Below are 14,714 nucleotides of genomic sequence, written 5' to 3'. Positions count from 1 at the left end.
TCACAGGCAAAGACTCTCATCACTACAGGAAAACACAAAGAGCAGATATGCCCTGCAAAGTTTGCTGACACAGACAGAGCAGCTAAGTGGTTATAATGTGCTGTACTAGCAAAATTCTGGGGGCTAATGCATCTTTGCCCCAAGGAGAGGCATCTTGTGTTGGTTTCATAGGCATTGTTGAGAGGATGAACATAAATTTGTTACTGGAACAAACCTTTTGTGACCTACACTGCATCTGGGCAAGCAGGCTTTGCCAGCAGGGGTAGCACAGTCCTGAACCACTCTATTTCATAATTCTAATACTGTAAATTCCTGTGTTTGTTGCAATGTCTTAGTGACTCCTATAGGAAACTAGACCAGGCTAAAAATGGAAGAAAAAAAACTACTTCAGAAAGAAGAACTTAATCCCAACTGAAGAACACTTAGGAGGAAGAGCTGGAGATATTTTATGAGGAATGGGGGGTGTTAGTGAGCTTTTCTAATGTAGGTGATAAGAAGTTTTATATGAAATCCACTCGATTTTTTTTCTGTTACTTGAAGGTTTGACTGTTTATTTTGATTTTTCACCAAGCATTTTTCATATTGGACTGCAAGTTTATTCTTAATATCAAAAGGTTTTTCCAGAGGTGCAAGTCCTATTAAAACAGTGCTTTACTAACAGGTGTGGCATATTTTTGTCTGTGTTCTAATTTATTTTCACATCTAAACTGTAGGAAAGGCTCCTCTTGAAACTCCATATTAATCAGTACCATTTGTTTAGCAAGACAAAATTTATCAATAATTAGAGAAAATTTATCATACTGAGGATGATGTTCTTAAATACATTAAGTGCTTTAGCAATAAACCCACATATTTATCTCTAGAAACCTTTATATTTGCCTTGAACCCAAAGCCTGCCATTTTTACTTCAAGCCAAAGTAATTTTCCTTGTATTTTATTTAATGTTTACTGCTCTTAGAACTGAATACAGGTGGTTCACATTCAGATACCCAGAGAGCAGAACAGGTATCTGGGTCCATGCAGGAAGAGTAGACCAGCTCTTTGTTTGAATTAAAGAGTTAGGAGTCTGGAGTACTTGGTAATAAATTATATGACATGTAGAATGTGTTTGCTGTAAGCTGTTTAAATGTTTACCAATGGACTTGTGATCTGTTTGTTTGCAAAGAAATCAGATTAATTATTGTGATACCAAATGTTCTCTGCAGCACACACTTTGCTCTCAAAATTAGATGTTGTAAAAATACATTAGGAATCCCTAAGTCAATATTGACCCAAGGCATCCGCCACAGGTTTTAGACAAATATATGCACAGCCACTCTACATTTAATCCATGTGCACATAATTAGCCATTTTTCTGAATTTTCCATTTACCCAGAATAATTAGTTCTGTTGTACTTTGATGGTCAAAATTATAATAGAAGCATAGATGAGTGATGAGCATAAATGTAGACCTCTTATTTCTGGTGATTGCCACATAAAAAACAGGGAGAGCAAAGAAAAGAGGGCAATCTTTTTGTGGGGCATAATGACACCTTTTAATTTTTAAGGATGGCCTATGGACTTCTTAAAATGTTAGTGCCTGAATAAAAAGGATGTCTTGCTAGACTTTACCTATATGCTGACTGTACCACACAATTTGTTAATAATTGCAAGATTTAAGTTCATTTAAATGAAATGGCAGTGTTTGGTTGTAAGACATTAGGATTACCTTGGATGTATTCATAGTCAGAGGCAGAAAAATGCTGCAGCTACTTGAGTTGAATAAAAAAAGGAAAAGTACTGTGGATGAGTGATCCTGCTTTAGTTTATATCCAGCCCACACAAGGAGACTGCATACTGAGGGAGATGTAGTCTCTTCACTGTGTTGCTATAAACTGGAAATCTACTTGAAAACTGTTAATCTGTTCCTTTTGCCTTTTCATTTTTATCATTTCTGTTTTAACTGCACATGATTTACGAGTGAAGAAGGATGGTTTTTCAGTCAGCTCTCTTGAAAGCTTAGTTGTACAGCTCAGGTCTTTTGTATAATTTTAAAAATTAATGTAATCTCCAAATTAAATACCTTCCTGGAATACTACCCAAACATACTGGAAGAGCATGAGAAGCAGGGTAGATGAGTATCTTTATTGCTGCAGAAGATTGTTTATGATAGTAATAAAGGGTCACGTAAAATCAGCTCACTATTGCAGCCTATGGCCATCTGTAAGGTAAATCCATTCTTAAACTCAGACTTCCTTTGACCTATGCCAAGAAATTTGTATCTTCTATCCTTTATTACATGACTTTGGACAAAGTCCAGAGAAAATAAGTGAAGACAAGATTGCACAGCTAAGCTACTGCAAGACTTTCATGAAAATGTTATTTGTGCTTGAGAGCATTTAATGCAGTGGGCTTGTTTGGAGGTGCTATTTACTTCTTAATATAAACCAACATGCAGTATGGAGGGAGAGTTCCATTATTTTGAAAATGTAGGTGTGACCATTAGTGAAAAAAAAATGCTCTGAAAAACAAATACTGAAAATACTGTGCATTTTTACTGTTTTGTATAAATAGGGTTTGTTTACAGCAGATTTATGTTCAGACTTCTGAATCCCTTTTGTGAGTCTGTAATATTTGTCATATGTCCAAGACATCTGCAGAGGGACTTTTTGGTTTTTTAAATTAAACTCTCCTTGTGCTTATCTCTGCTTTTGCTCATCTCTCTCCTCTTGTGTTTTACTTTATGATAGAAATTTAGATTATATTCTTAATTTTTTATTGAATGGGCTTGGTAAGATTTTGGGGAGAGTGGAAAAGAAGAGTGACTTTTCTGTTTCTTTCCATTATGGATGTGTTCATAGGATCAACAGATTTTTCATGGTACAAAACATGCCACTTCTCATCTGCATTTCTGAAAAAATGAGTTATTTATTCACATACTGTAGCATCCGGATGGACCTCCCAGGCTTATGTCCAAACCTGTGGACACTTTAGAAAAATTTGTCTCAAACTTTGTGTCCTTGCCTGAGTTGTGCATCTATTAAAGAAGAACAGTGAACCTTACTTCAATAAAGTCCTTTGAAACCTAGGGATGAAAGCACTGTATCATAGCTGTGTAACTTTAGTTTAATTATATCACAAACGTGCAAACAGCATAAAGTTGGAAGAGACTAAAGGATTCTGGTGGAGAGGACAGGATCAGAATTCATAATGATAGTGAGAAAAAAGATCTGAAAAATCAGTATGTTTTTGGATGGAGACAAGGACAGCAGTGTGGTAGGGATACAAAAAAAAAAAAAAAAAGAAAAAAAGCCAATGAATGTAGGGGGATGTATAGACAGGAGAACAGCCAGTGTGGTCTCTGATCTAATCTCCTGAGTCAGTATTAGAAGGTATAATAGTCCAGTTTGGGCACTTTACTTTTAACTAACCTATGGACTGATTTGAGGAGAGCAGTGAAAATGGTCAGAAGCATTATTTATAAAGACTGACAAATTATTTTGCCCAAAGAACACCTGACAGGAGCGTGTTGCCTGCTTACAGAGGTGGCTAAGATGGTTGCAAGAGGACTTGGCTTGTCTTCTGTTTTGAACAGAGGATTGGAAATACCTAATATAAACTGAGGCAAGAGAGATTTCTGTTAGGCATGAGGAAACTATTATAGCAATTAGGATAACAAATCCTTGCAATATAATACCAAGGAGGTTGTAGCTTTTCACAAAGTCCTTTTAAGAGCATGTTACATAAACATCCATCAGAAATAATAGGGACAATAGATGATGCTTTTGAAGGGACAACTTACCAAGGATTTTGTCAGCTTTCTGACAGTTTTTGTGAGAAAGCCCTTTGAAATAAAGACTGTTAATTGCTTTTGAAAGTTAGCAGACAAAAACTGCATTTATTTTAAAGAAAAGTTCTGTGTGTTTTGGCCTGAATTTGGTGAGTTTGAACCTCAGGAGCTCCCCCCGTAAATGGAAATTGGATTTTGTATTACCTTGGTAAGCTTGGTTTTAAAAGTGGAAACTGTTAAGAAGGTGGTACACTTTTATGTTCTACCCAAAAATGAAACTCTATCCCATTAACATGATTATGCAAAGAAGTGACAGTCATTTGCATATCCATACCATTCATCATGTTACACACTGGTGGACTCATGGGACATGTCTCCTCACAGCAGGGCTTGACTATCTTGCTGAGTCTGAATCCATTTAGCTTCTGTTTCATTGACAATAACTGGAACAAGAGTCTTCTCCAGAACCACAAAGGAAGAGGTAATAAAATTAAATGTCACCAAATAGTGATGATCTGAACCAGCAGTTCCTCAGGGTGGGTAGTTTCTATCTCTTGAAGCTTTTTGAAAACTCCAGAAGCAAGTTGGTGGTTGTGTTTGTTGTTGCACAGTAATCATCTTCATTATACTCATGCATTGGCATTACTGGTAATTTGCCTCAGCTGCACTGGTGCAAATTCTGTAGCACAGCTACTATTTAATTCTGTTTCAGCTGGGAAATTTTCCTTTTTTTGTTAAAGAAACTGCTTTGGAAGCATTGTTAGTTCATCCCAAACTCTCTATTGTCACTGTTCCACAAGATGGTTTTGTTTGTCCTGCTGGTTTTTTGTCTCCATTATGGCCAAAGATAAGACAATAACAATAATTTTGTTTCCTGAACAAACAAAACAGCAGTTGGTCCCTTGTATATAAATCACACAAAATAGATTAATAAATGTTGTGTCTAGATAGTGCTGTTTTGTCATTTAATTAAATTCCATGGTTTTACAAACCAAGAATTTTAGCACCTGCAGGACTGTGACAGTGATGACGTTCTCTCTTTTTCATTAATGATGGACAGACCATGGGAAGAAGATAACAGGAAGAGCAAGGCAGATTCAGAGGAGAAATGTATGAGGAAGATAATTTGATACCATGGTTCTAATCAAGCTCAGTATTTTACAAAAACAAGCTTTTGGGTTTTGTTAAGCAGTGTTTTTAGCTGAAGTTAGCCTTTAATAATGCTGCCTCAATTGAGTAGTAGTATGCTTAGTTTAAGCATGCAATAGAATATACTTGTAGTAAATTGACAAATTATTTTTTATGAATCAATAGTTCTTTCTTTGCTTCCCTAATCTGGCTTTTGCAGTGTTACTTCAATGTGGTATTGAATTAACTTTCTTCTTTATTTAAAATTCTACTATATTTTTTTCATACATGTTAAATAAATAATAATTCTACTAGTACATATAAATTTTGTTCTATATAGTATGTGCTTTTCCAGGATAAGCAATATTGCCTTTCTAAGGCATTACTTGTACATGGTTTGTGTTACTGAAGGAAACCTTTTTCTTTCTAACCACTGTCTAGTGTTAATCCATTCTCTTGTTTTGCTGTGAGGAGAATATTCAATCATTACATAGTGCAACAAATCATTTACTGTATCATCTTATAATGTAATGCAATTAATATTGTTTGTATTATAGCCTAATTTTTTTACAGTTAGATAAAAACTCTGTCCTAAAACAATGACTGATAAAACTTACACTATAAGTATCTTCATTTGTATAAGAAGTTGTTTGCAATTTTTGATTTTAAAAGCCAAGCAATAAGAAGTCTCTCTATTTTTGCTGTTGGCAGAAATTTATCTCATAGGAAATGCCTGCACAGACTCTTCAAACCAATTGTGAATAGTTTATAGCCTCTCAAAATTCCTGTAACTGAAGATGTATTTCTGTATTTTATCCTATTTGATATTCCAATAAAATATATTAGTCCTTCTGAGAAAATGTAATAAATATTGGGGAAAAAAAGAGTAGTCCTTTACTCTTGTCCTTGAAGTTGTCTTTACAAAATGAAAATTAAAGTTTTGGGGAAGTTAGAAATTACAAGTGATTGTAACCTGAAGTGCTATAGTCATCACAGTTGCTTACTATTTAAAAGAACAAATTCTGAGAAGCACTTATTTTAGTTGGATATAATTTTAGCTAGTGGCAACTTGTGTAAACATTTTGGCAAAGGCTTAAATTGATCTCAGGCACCAAAGTAACTTCAGTAATTACATAGTGAATTAATTACTTAAATATTTTAATTGAAACAAAAAATAAAATTCACTTCTATACTTGGAGAGGTGGATAAAGTATAAAATGGACATCAAGAAAATCAAAATATCGATGGGGATGGCTTATAAAGGTATTTTTCCCGTGTTTTGTGATGGCCTGTTCCTACAGGAACTAAAAAATCAGTTCATCAGAGAGGATAACAGGCACCCTCTCTTCCTTGATCTTTGGTTCTTACTCTCCTGGGGCAGACAGCTTACTTTTCCTTATGGAAAATAGGCCACATCCAAAAAGACTCAGCAGTACATCCTGGGGATGCCTCACTGCACTGTTCAGGGACTGCTGTGTTGGGAGCTGTGTTGCTGCCCCCATTTATTTTATTTTATTTTGTTTTTTAATAACTGAGTGATCTCAGAAGCCAGAGGCAAAAATTAAAAATACAAGAGGCTTAGCAAGCTGGTTACAGAGTGGTGGTGCTTCCAAGTAAGAGGCACTCAGGGTACCAATGCCTTGATCCGAGGAGGGCTTTGAGCTCTGTTTGAGGTGACTGAGCTGCTGACCCAACAATGGTGCTGTCAACTCCAAGACTGTCATCTGCCTTAGGAAGAGCAGGAGGTGGGTCATTTGCTCAGAAGGGATCATCTGTAGGTTGAGAGATCTCTCAAGTGAGGACAAGCCCCTTCTCTGCTGTATTTTTTATGGGGTGACTCATTGCAGGAGCAATACAAAACCACCAGGGAGCAAAAGCACCAGGGAGTAGCACAAAACAAGAGAGTCTGGGAGACCCAGGATGGGTTCAAAGGAAGGAATCCTTTGCATTATCAGAGGCATGAGATTTTACTGTAGCCAGGAGCATCTTTGACAGGTGAACCAGCTGTAGTCAAACAGCACTGTCTGGAAAAGAAAATGGATCTAGAGGGGAGGTTACCTGAGATTGCTTGAAAGCAGGGACACGAGGTTTTGTTTGTTCAGTTGGTTTTGGTTTTGGTTTTTTTGGTCTTAGTTCATTAAAACTTAGAAATGGCAGTTTTTGTGATTATTTAAAGATAATCAAGATGATAGTTGCTTCCTAACCACTGAAGGTCTCTGGTGCTGATAAACTACAAATTAACTCTTACAACTGTTACAGCAACTCCGTGCCAATATGAGAGAGATGGAGAAGCTCTGTTTGCGAGTGCGACGGGAGGACATCCCAGTTCTGCAGAGAATGATAAATCCCATTAAAGAAGAAGCTTCATTTGCCATAAAAGACTTCCTGCAGCTCCATTCTGAATCTGCAGAAGAACTTAAAAGACAACTCGGAGGACAAGAGGATGCTTCGTTAACTCGATCTGCAACTCTAGAAGGAGGTAACAGAATTTAATTTCTGTGTCTATTATATCTATTTCATTGTATGCAGTCAGCAGTTTCTCCAGCCAGGTATAAATGAAGTAAACAAATGAGATTTTAGTTGAATAAATGTTGATTTTAAAGTAACTGTTAGTCAAGAAGTGGATTTATTTCCCTACACCACAATTTTCTTGTGACCTGTGGCTGAGTTTTGGTAAGTGGAGAATGCTCTAATTTAGTATCTTAAATTAAGTAGCTGTGACCTTCCGTGACAAAGATCCTGTAGCCTTGGATCTTGAAAACTCTTCTGCAGTTTTCTGATCTGCAAGAAAGTTGGCTAGATCAGGATTAAATCCTTTCACATGAGAGTAGTTTGGTTGCTGCAGTAGTGGTATTATTTAAAAATGTGAAAATTGCATTTGTCTTTCATCTGAGAAGTATTCTCATTCAATGGCATTATAGAAGAACCTGACATCAAATTTGATTTCATGACCCTTCTTGTTGCTCCTTCAATTGTGATTAACAAAACAGCAAGAATAATGGTTGAACAGAGAGAAAACCAGATTTGAAGGCTGGGCATCAAATGTCACTTGTAGTAGTATTAGAAATCCTTGTGACTGTCAAGATGTATCAAATACAGAACCATAACATGGACCTTTAAAGACCATGTAGTCCAGCCACCCTTCTGTGGGCAGGGGCACCTCCCACTAGATGAAGTAGCTCGAAGTCCCATCCAGCCTGGTCTTGAATAGTTCCAGGGAGAGGACATCCACAACCTCTTGGAGCAAACTGTTCCAGTGTCTCACCACCTCCATCATAAAAATATCTTCTATTCATAACAGGCCAATAAAAAAGACTGAATTGTCTCTGACTTGTGAATCTTGACTTCTTCAACATCTTCAGCATCTTTTCCTGATTGTTCAGTAGTTTGTCCCAATACTTTTGTGGGTTTCAAAGTCTGGCTTTTTGCTGTGCCCTCCTTCCCCTCCCAAAAAAGAAGATAATAACTGAGTCTGTTCTCTTTCAGTCCTCTGGGACTCCCCTACTCAAGTTCTCACAAATACACTTTAACTTTCGGAGGCTGTTTCTTAAATATTTGAGTGAATTTCATCACATCCTCGGGGCTGGAATACATTTCTAATTTATTTTAATCTATCTTTTCCATGATTATGTTGTTCCTTGTACTTATCTTAATTGTATATCAGCTCATCAATATCCAGAGTATCAAAGAGCTCTTGCTGAGGCCATAAATATTTTCTCCTGCATCAGGAGTTTGCTGTCATCTTCAGTACATCCTGTTCTATTAATGTCTGACATCTTTTTTCTTTAGTCCTTTATCCTTTAGGAACCTTTGCCCCATATTGTCTATTAGTGTGCTGAATGGTACCTCCTTTGAGGGGAGCTCATTGTCTTTAGCCTTTTACCCTGAGTTTTAGAATAGTGAACTCAAGTATTTGGTGATCTCCTTCATCCATATTATCCATTACTTTCAAACTCTTCTCTGTTGTAATCAGAGTTATGTTTAAAATACCTCCTTTTGGTAACTTTCTGCCATTTTTCTCAGTACATTCTGGTATTGCATTGGAAAGGCTTTGTCCTGGCTTATTGCTATTCTAACAGTTACACAGGTGGTAAAAGGGAACTAGAGTTAAATCTAAGAACAGGACTGCTTTTTTAATCTGAAATACCTTTACAGTATGAAGGACACAGAGCATAACTGCCCTTCAGAAAGCTAAGAAATTGATCAGAAAGACTGGGATGAGAAAAACAGGAAAACATTACTGGAATTATATTCTCCTGCAAGTCCCCTTATGCATACAGAAATAATTCACTCCATTCCAAGTGAAACGTACAGGCAGGCAGACAACTAAATACAATTAAACAGATACTTTTTTTTTTTTCAGCTTTGCTTGACTGTAAAGAGCAGCTCTGTGGAACTACTCACACAGATGCAATATATTGCTTCTTCTTTTGTGCTCAGAGGCTGCAGTCCTGAAAGCAAATCTTGGCTGCTGATCTTAATCAAAGGAGCCTCAGTGTGCCCGTTCTTTGTAGCAAGTAGCTCCCCATCTGGTAGAGAGGGAAGGAGTTTACAAATTCAAATTGCCCGTTTAGAAGGCACCTCAGTGAAATGATGTGGTCCCTTCCCCCCTTCATCCTCAGCTCAGGTGCAATAGAAATGGAATTTAATTGCATTTTGAACAAATATTAACAAAGGTGAGACTCCACTTTTAAAATTACTAAAATCTGCTAAGCAACATATTGAATCTTCCAGAGCATTAGATTTTTATCTAGAGTGTAATGAGGTGCAAAGCTGCTCTATGAAATCTGCAGATGTGTTTTGTATTCCTGCGTTTTTGTGGAGATGCTGTGAGGGAACTGGTGGAGCCACTTCCATTCCCAGTTCTATTAAAATTGTTTAGACTTGATAAAACATGAACTAGTGAATATAAATTTCTTTCGGTCCAAATGTGACTTTATCCTCTCTTACCCTTCTCTGTTTTTTGAAGCGAGTAAAGTTCTTGAGGAATGTTTTTCCACTGATTTTTAGGTAATGGAAAATAAGAACAGTGTAAACCTACTTAAAACTTTAAGGACTTTTGAACATGTATCATACTTCAGTATCATTCATGTATTTTGAAGGATGTGCTTTTCTACAATAGGTCAGCATGGATTGCTAAGGACACACCAGTCTAGGGAACATAACTTGTGAGGGGACAATTTTGCTTAGTGAGCTTTTTTTTTTTTTTCTCTTTTGAATATTGGATATTTTAGTTTCAACCAACTTAGCACGCATCTGTCTGGTTAGAGAAGAATGTTTTTCTTGGCAGAAGGATCTTGGGTTTGAAATGAGAATTGCAAAGGATAGAAATGGAATAAAATACTCAAAACCAACATTAAATGTCAGAATATTTAGCAGAATTGGTCCAGCCAGAAATAGGCTCATTTGGATATATGTTTAATTATAATGAAAAGGGAAAAGGAATGTTTCAGAACTTAATATATAACACTAATTAATCTGATGCTGTGGATCAAAAATATGTTCTGGAAGAACATGTGATGATTGTAGAAGGTGAAGTACTTTCCATGCCTAGATTCTTAAAGGAAAAAGAGTAGAAATAATTAGAAAGAAAGAAAAACAAGCCTGAAATAATCCTCCACTTACTGCATCCTTGTTACTTTGCTTACTTAGTAGTTATGGCTGAGTATTATCTTCATTGATGTTAAACTTCTAATGATCTAAGAGAACATGAAGATTATATCCTTTATGTATTTTGAGATACTGGGATAAAAACGTTGAAAAATGGACAAGTGTTATGAAAATATATATTTTAAAATTTTATTAGAAATTATTCCATGAGCAAGCATGCACTGACTTTTTATTTAATTCTATTATTTTTATTTATTTTCAATTGTTCGTATCCATTGTAGTAACAGTTATATAATGTTATTATAGTACCTTGGCACATTCATTGTTTGTAAAGATTTTAATGCAGTATTTACATTTTAATATCTAAACAGCCTTCCCCATACTGAGCTTTCTCTTGATACCACTCTCCTGAGGAAGGACACACGAGTGTCCTGCTACAGTAGCTCTCTTCCTTCAGAAACTGAAGTTATTTAAATTAACAACAACCTTTGCACTGTGTTTGCATACATACATATGTTCTCCAGTTTGCCTTTCAGCCTCTCAAGATCTTCCTTAATCCTTGCTATGACAAGCCAAACTTGTTTATTATTCTTTATTACCACTTCATTACTTGTCCCTAATCATGCTCGTGTCCATTACACCCGTGGTGGCTCCAGACTGAGCTCTTGGGCTGGAGGAGGTACATGCAAGTCTCTTTATCAGCTCTGCTCTCCCCCACTCCAGCCAGCTGCCTCTCTCTCATTCCCCATTTTTCCCCCACTGTACTTTGTCCTAAAGCCTTCTGCATTCAGACCAGGTGATTCACAAAGCAAGATACTTGAGAATATCTCCTTTACCCCACTGACTTGAAAATGTTTCTTGTCTTCACAGTATCATAGAATCATAGAATCATAGAATTGGCTGGGTTCATTACCCAACTGGATCCAGCTCTGAACGCTGGGCAGCACATTGCTTGGTTTTCACTGCTTTTAGGTTGAAAGCTTTTTGCTCCAGCTTCTTTTAGTCCCAAATGGCTGGAAATTGAACCAGTTACATAATAATCAATCATAACATGAATAACTGTCCAGTTTTGGAAAGGCTGTGTTTTTATGTATCATACGTAAATTAAAAGCTTTGGTCCCAAGCTCAGTGTTCTCTGCTTGACTGATACAAAATAATTAATTGACCTTGAATTCACAGGTATAGTTTAATACCATTCTCAGAACTGGTTGTGAAAGGTCACTGATAGAAATGAATCCATTTCTTTGACAATCTTTTAAGAAACTGTCTAGTGCTGTAATTAAGACTTCTCCCTGAATGATTGTTTTTAGGGCTGTTGCTTGGCTCAAATAAGATCAAATACCAATTTATCATTGAGAAACATTAAGAATTTCTTAATGTTTTTCACACCATCTGCATTCTGATCCAGTACATTTATTTATGAACATCATGGGTTTTATTCAGAAACTTTATACAACGCAGAAGAGAAGGATGGCTCCCAAAGTTTAATCCAGACCTACTCACATCTTCCCGAAATACCTCAGGAAGAAAATGCAGCTGAATCCTGGGAAACTTTAGAAGAGGTATGTTGGAGCTCTACTCTATGCCACGCGGGTGCTCTTGTTTCTAGCAACAATTACAGAATAACATTTGTTTTTTATTTGTAGGACTTGATTCAGCTTAGCCAGTTGGTGACTGAGTTTTCTGTCTTAGTCAGCGTAAGTATTAATTCTACATTCTATCCTAGACAAGACTTTTGCACAAAAAGAGACACACTCAAACCATGCTAGCATCACTTAATCAAAGTGATAAAACAACAGAGTTAAATTAATTGAGTTTATTCAGTTCAGTATTCAAGCTTGCAAAATCCTAGTCAGTGTCAGGAACTTGAGGAGAATGCCAGCCACTGAGTAGAAGCAGAGCAGTTTCTCCACAGTGAACTGAGATGCCTGCAGGAGGGTTCTGTGTTTCCTACTTGAGACCTGTGGTAAATACACCTATAGTCTGAAAGCCTGTACATCAGGTACTTTTCAAAGTTGTATGTGGTGCATAATGTTTACATCAAGTTGTCTAGCAGTAAGGTGAAAGGTTTCTTTTGATTTTTAAGAGCCAACAGACAATGAACATTCAAAAGCTTTGGTTTAACTACTCAGGGGACCGCTCTGGTTAGAATACCAAGAGCTCTTCCTTCCCTGCATCAGTGTCCCATTGCTGTAAGTGTCTCTGTGGCTCTCCCATTGATTCAGGCTCTGTCAAGGTAATTCTTTGAGGAGGAAGTAATCTTCTGTTTCAGCACTAGTGCTAGTAACTGCTCTTAAGTTATTGTCACCAGAGCAACTACTGATGTTCAAGCCAGTGCCCTGGCCCACAAGCCAAACCTTAGGTAGGAGCTCTACAGTGTGGACTGCAGACTTCTACCCAGGTCCCCTTCATTTTTACAGTGTTTGTTCACAGTGGTGATGATGCCCTTCACTGCACAGGGTGGGTGTTCTTCAGGTACTTCTGGCTTAATCAGGAGTACAAGAAAAATCTCAAGTTTCCCTCACTGTTATCATGCCCTTTCTCTGCTCTCACAGGAAAAGGCTGTGCATCTTCATGATCCACACTGTGTTCCTAATGTTTAGTTCTTCCTGTGTAACAGGTAATTTGAACCCACAGCTTTTATCTCCTAGCTGTTGGGTTAGTTGGGATGGATAAAGTAGCTTTTGCCCCTTCTGCCAAATATGTGCTGCCTCACACACACACACACACACACACAAAACTAAGATTCATTAAGCTGGAGAGGGACTGCAAATATTTTCAGTCAGTAGCCTAAATGTTAGCAGCTTTAGTTTAAAAGGGGAGTTCCTGTTGCCAGGACTTTCTGGATTCTACACATAACCATCATTAACTATAATAACAAGCAGCTGTACTGTGTGGACTGGATAGTAGACGAAGACACCAGAGCTGGTGGATTCAACAGTTTCTGAATTAGAAAGAGGTAAAAAGTTCAGAATGCCTTTTATTTTAAGCTGAACATTAGGTGTCTCATTATTTTGTGACATAGAGCAGCCTGGGTACTGCTGAGATGAAAATAAGAACAAACAAAGCCCTCTATCTTGTGCTCCAGTGTTCCCTGAGAAAGACTGCAAGGGAATCTGACTGCATTTGAAGAAAGGATGAAATGTTTTTGTAAAATGAAACAGTAAAATACAGAGCAACATCAAGTATCTTTTCAGTTGCATCATTACTCTATTTGTAAAGTTGAGTCACTGTCTTACAATGCCATGATTAAACACTTCTATTTAGATTTCATGGTACATCTCTGCATGTTGAGGGTTAGTACTGATCTTATAAGTGCTCCTTATATAATTTTTTTCAACCATGAAACTCAGCAGGAAACAAAAAGGCTGGTTTGGATTATTTGTTTCCTTTGGAATGTGAGTTCAGCTCTTCACAGAAAAGATTTAGAAATCATACATTTTGCTTTGCTTTCTCTAACTGCATCAACACACTGTGTAATACCCACACCATCTTATTAACAGTTAAGTTTGTTTTTTTTTTTAAAGGAAGTTTTTAGTTTTAGCAGTTTATTAGATGCTATTAATGAAGCACCATTAAGGCTGCATGGCAGCAGTGTGTAGCAGATGAAAGGGGCTGTGGGGCCCTGATTATAGGCATTAAAATGGTGTGTATTGGCTCACTGCTGGTTCCCAGCAGGTTACCTCACTCATAATTCCTTTGCATCTAGTCTCAGCAGGAGAAGATTGACAGGATTGAAGACCATGTCAACAGTGCTGCTGTGAATGTTGAAGAGGGAACCAAAAACTTGGGGAAGGTAGGGATCTGCTCCTGCTGGTGAATCAATGGTACTCAGCCTCCCAGCAATCCTCTGTATTAACCCAATTGATCTGCCATCTTTAATGCTGAGGGAGGCAGCAATTAAGGAAATAAGGAAGAAATGACCCACAGGTAGCTGGGAAAAAAAATAATCAATCTATCTCTCTTGTAATTTTCTATCACATCCAGGGGGAAAGACAAGGTGGTTGGTTTTTGTTTTGTTGTTTGGTTTGGGGTGGTTTTTTTTTGCTTTTCCTTATGCTATTCTGAGGCTGTGCCAGTTTACCTGCTAAGACAAGAGCATTCAAGGATTGGATGAATGAAATAAGCATAAAATGAGAGGTTGATGGTAACCTGCAATTTCAGTCCTGTTCTGTGAAGATGTCAGGAATAGTTGCTCATAAAGCTA

General features: G+C 37.2%; 1 protein-coding gene across 3 annotated transcripts in view; it reads left to right on the top strand.

The window, feature by feature from the left end:
- Window positions 1-14,714, top strand: part of STX17 (syntaxin 17) — a 32,968-nt gene that overhangs the window by 15,236 nt on the left and 3,018 nt on the right. For all 3 annotated transcript variants that reach the window (XM_030446397.1, XM_030446396.1, XM_030446399.1), the window contains 4 exons: window positions 7,157-7,376; window positions 11,951-12,069; window positions 12,154-12,204; window positions 14,217-14,303. In XM_030446397.1, coding sequence (XP_030302257.1) covers window positions 7,157-7,376; window positions 11,951-12,069; window positions 12,154-12,204; window positions 14,217-14,303 — 477 coding nt within the window. The remainder of the gene's footprint in view (window positions 1-7,156; window positions 7,377-11,950; window positions 12,070-12,153; window positions 12,205-14,216; window positions 14,304-14,714) is intronic.

This window comes from Calypte anna, chromosome 2 (genome assembly GCF_003957555.1).
Source record: "Calypte anna isolate BGI_N300 chromosome 2, bCalAnn1_v1.p, whole genome shotgun sequence".
In the NCBI taxonomy this organism is placed as follows: Eukaryota; Metazoa; Chordata; class Aves; order Apodiformes; family Trochilidae; genus Calypte; species Calypte anna.
Note: the sequence above shows the minus strand (reverse complement) of the source record. Positions and strands in the feature narration are given on the sequence as shown.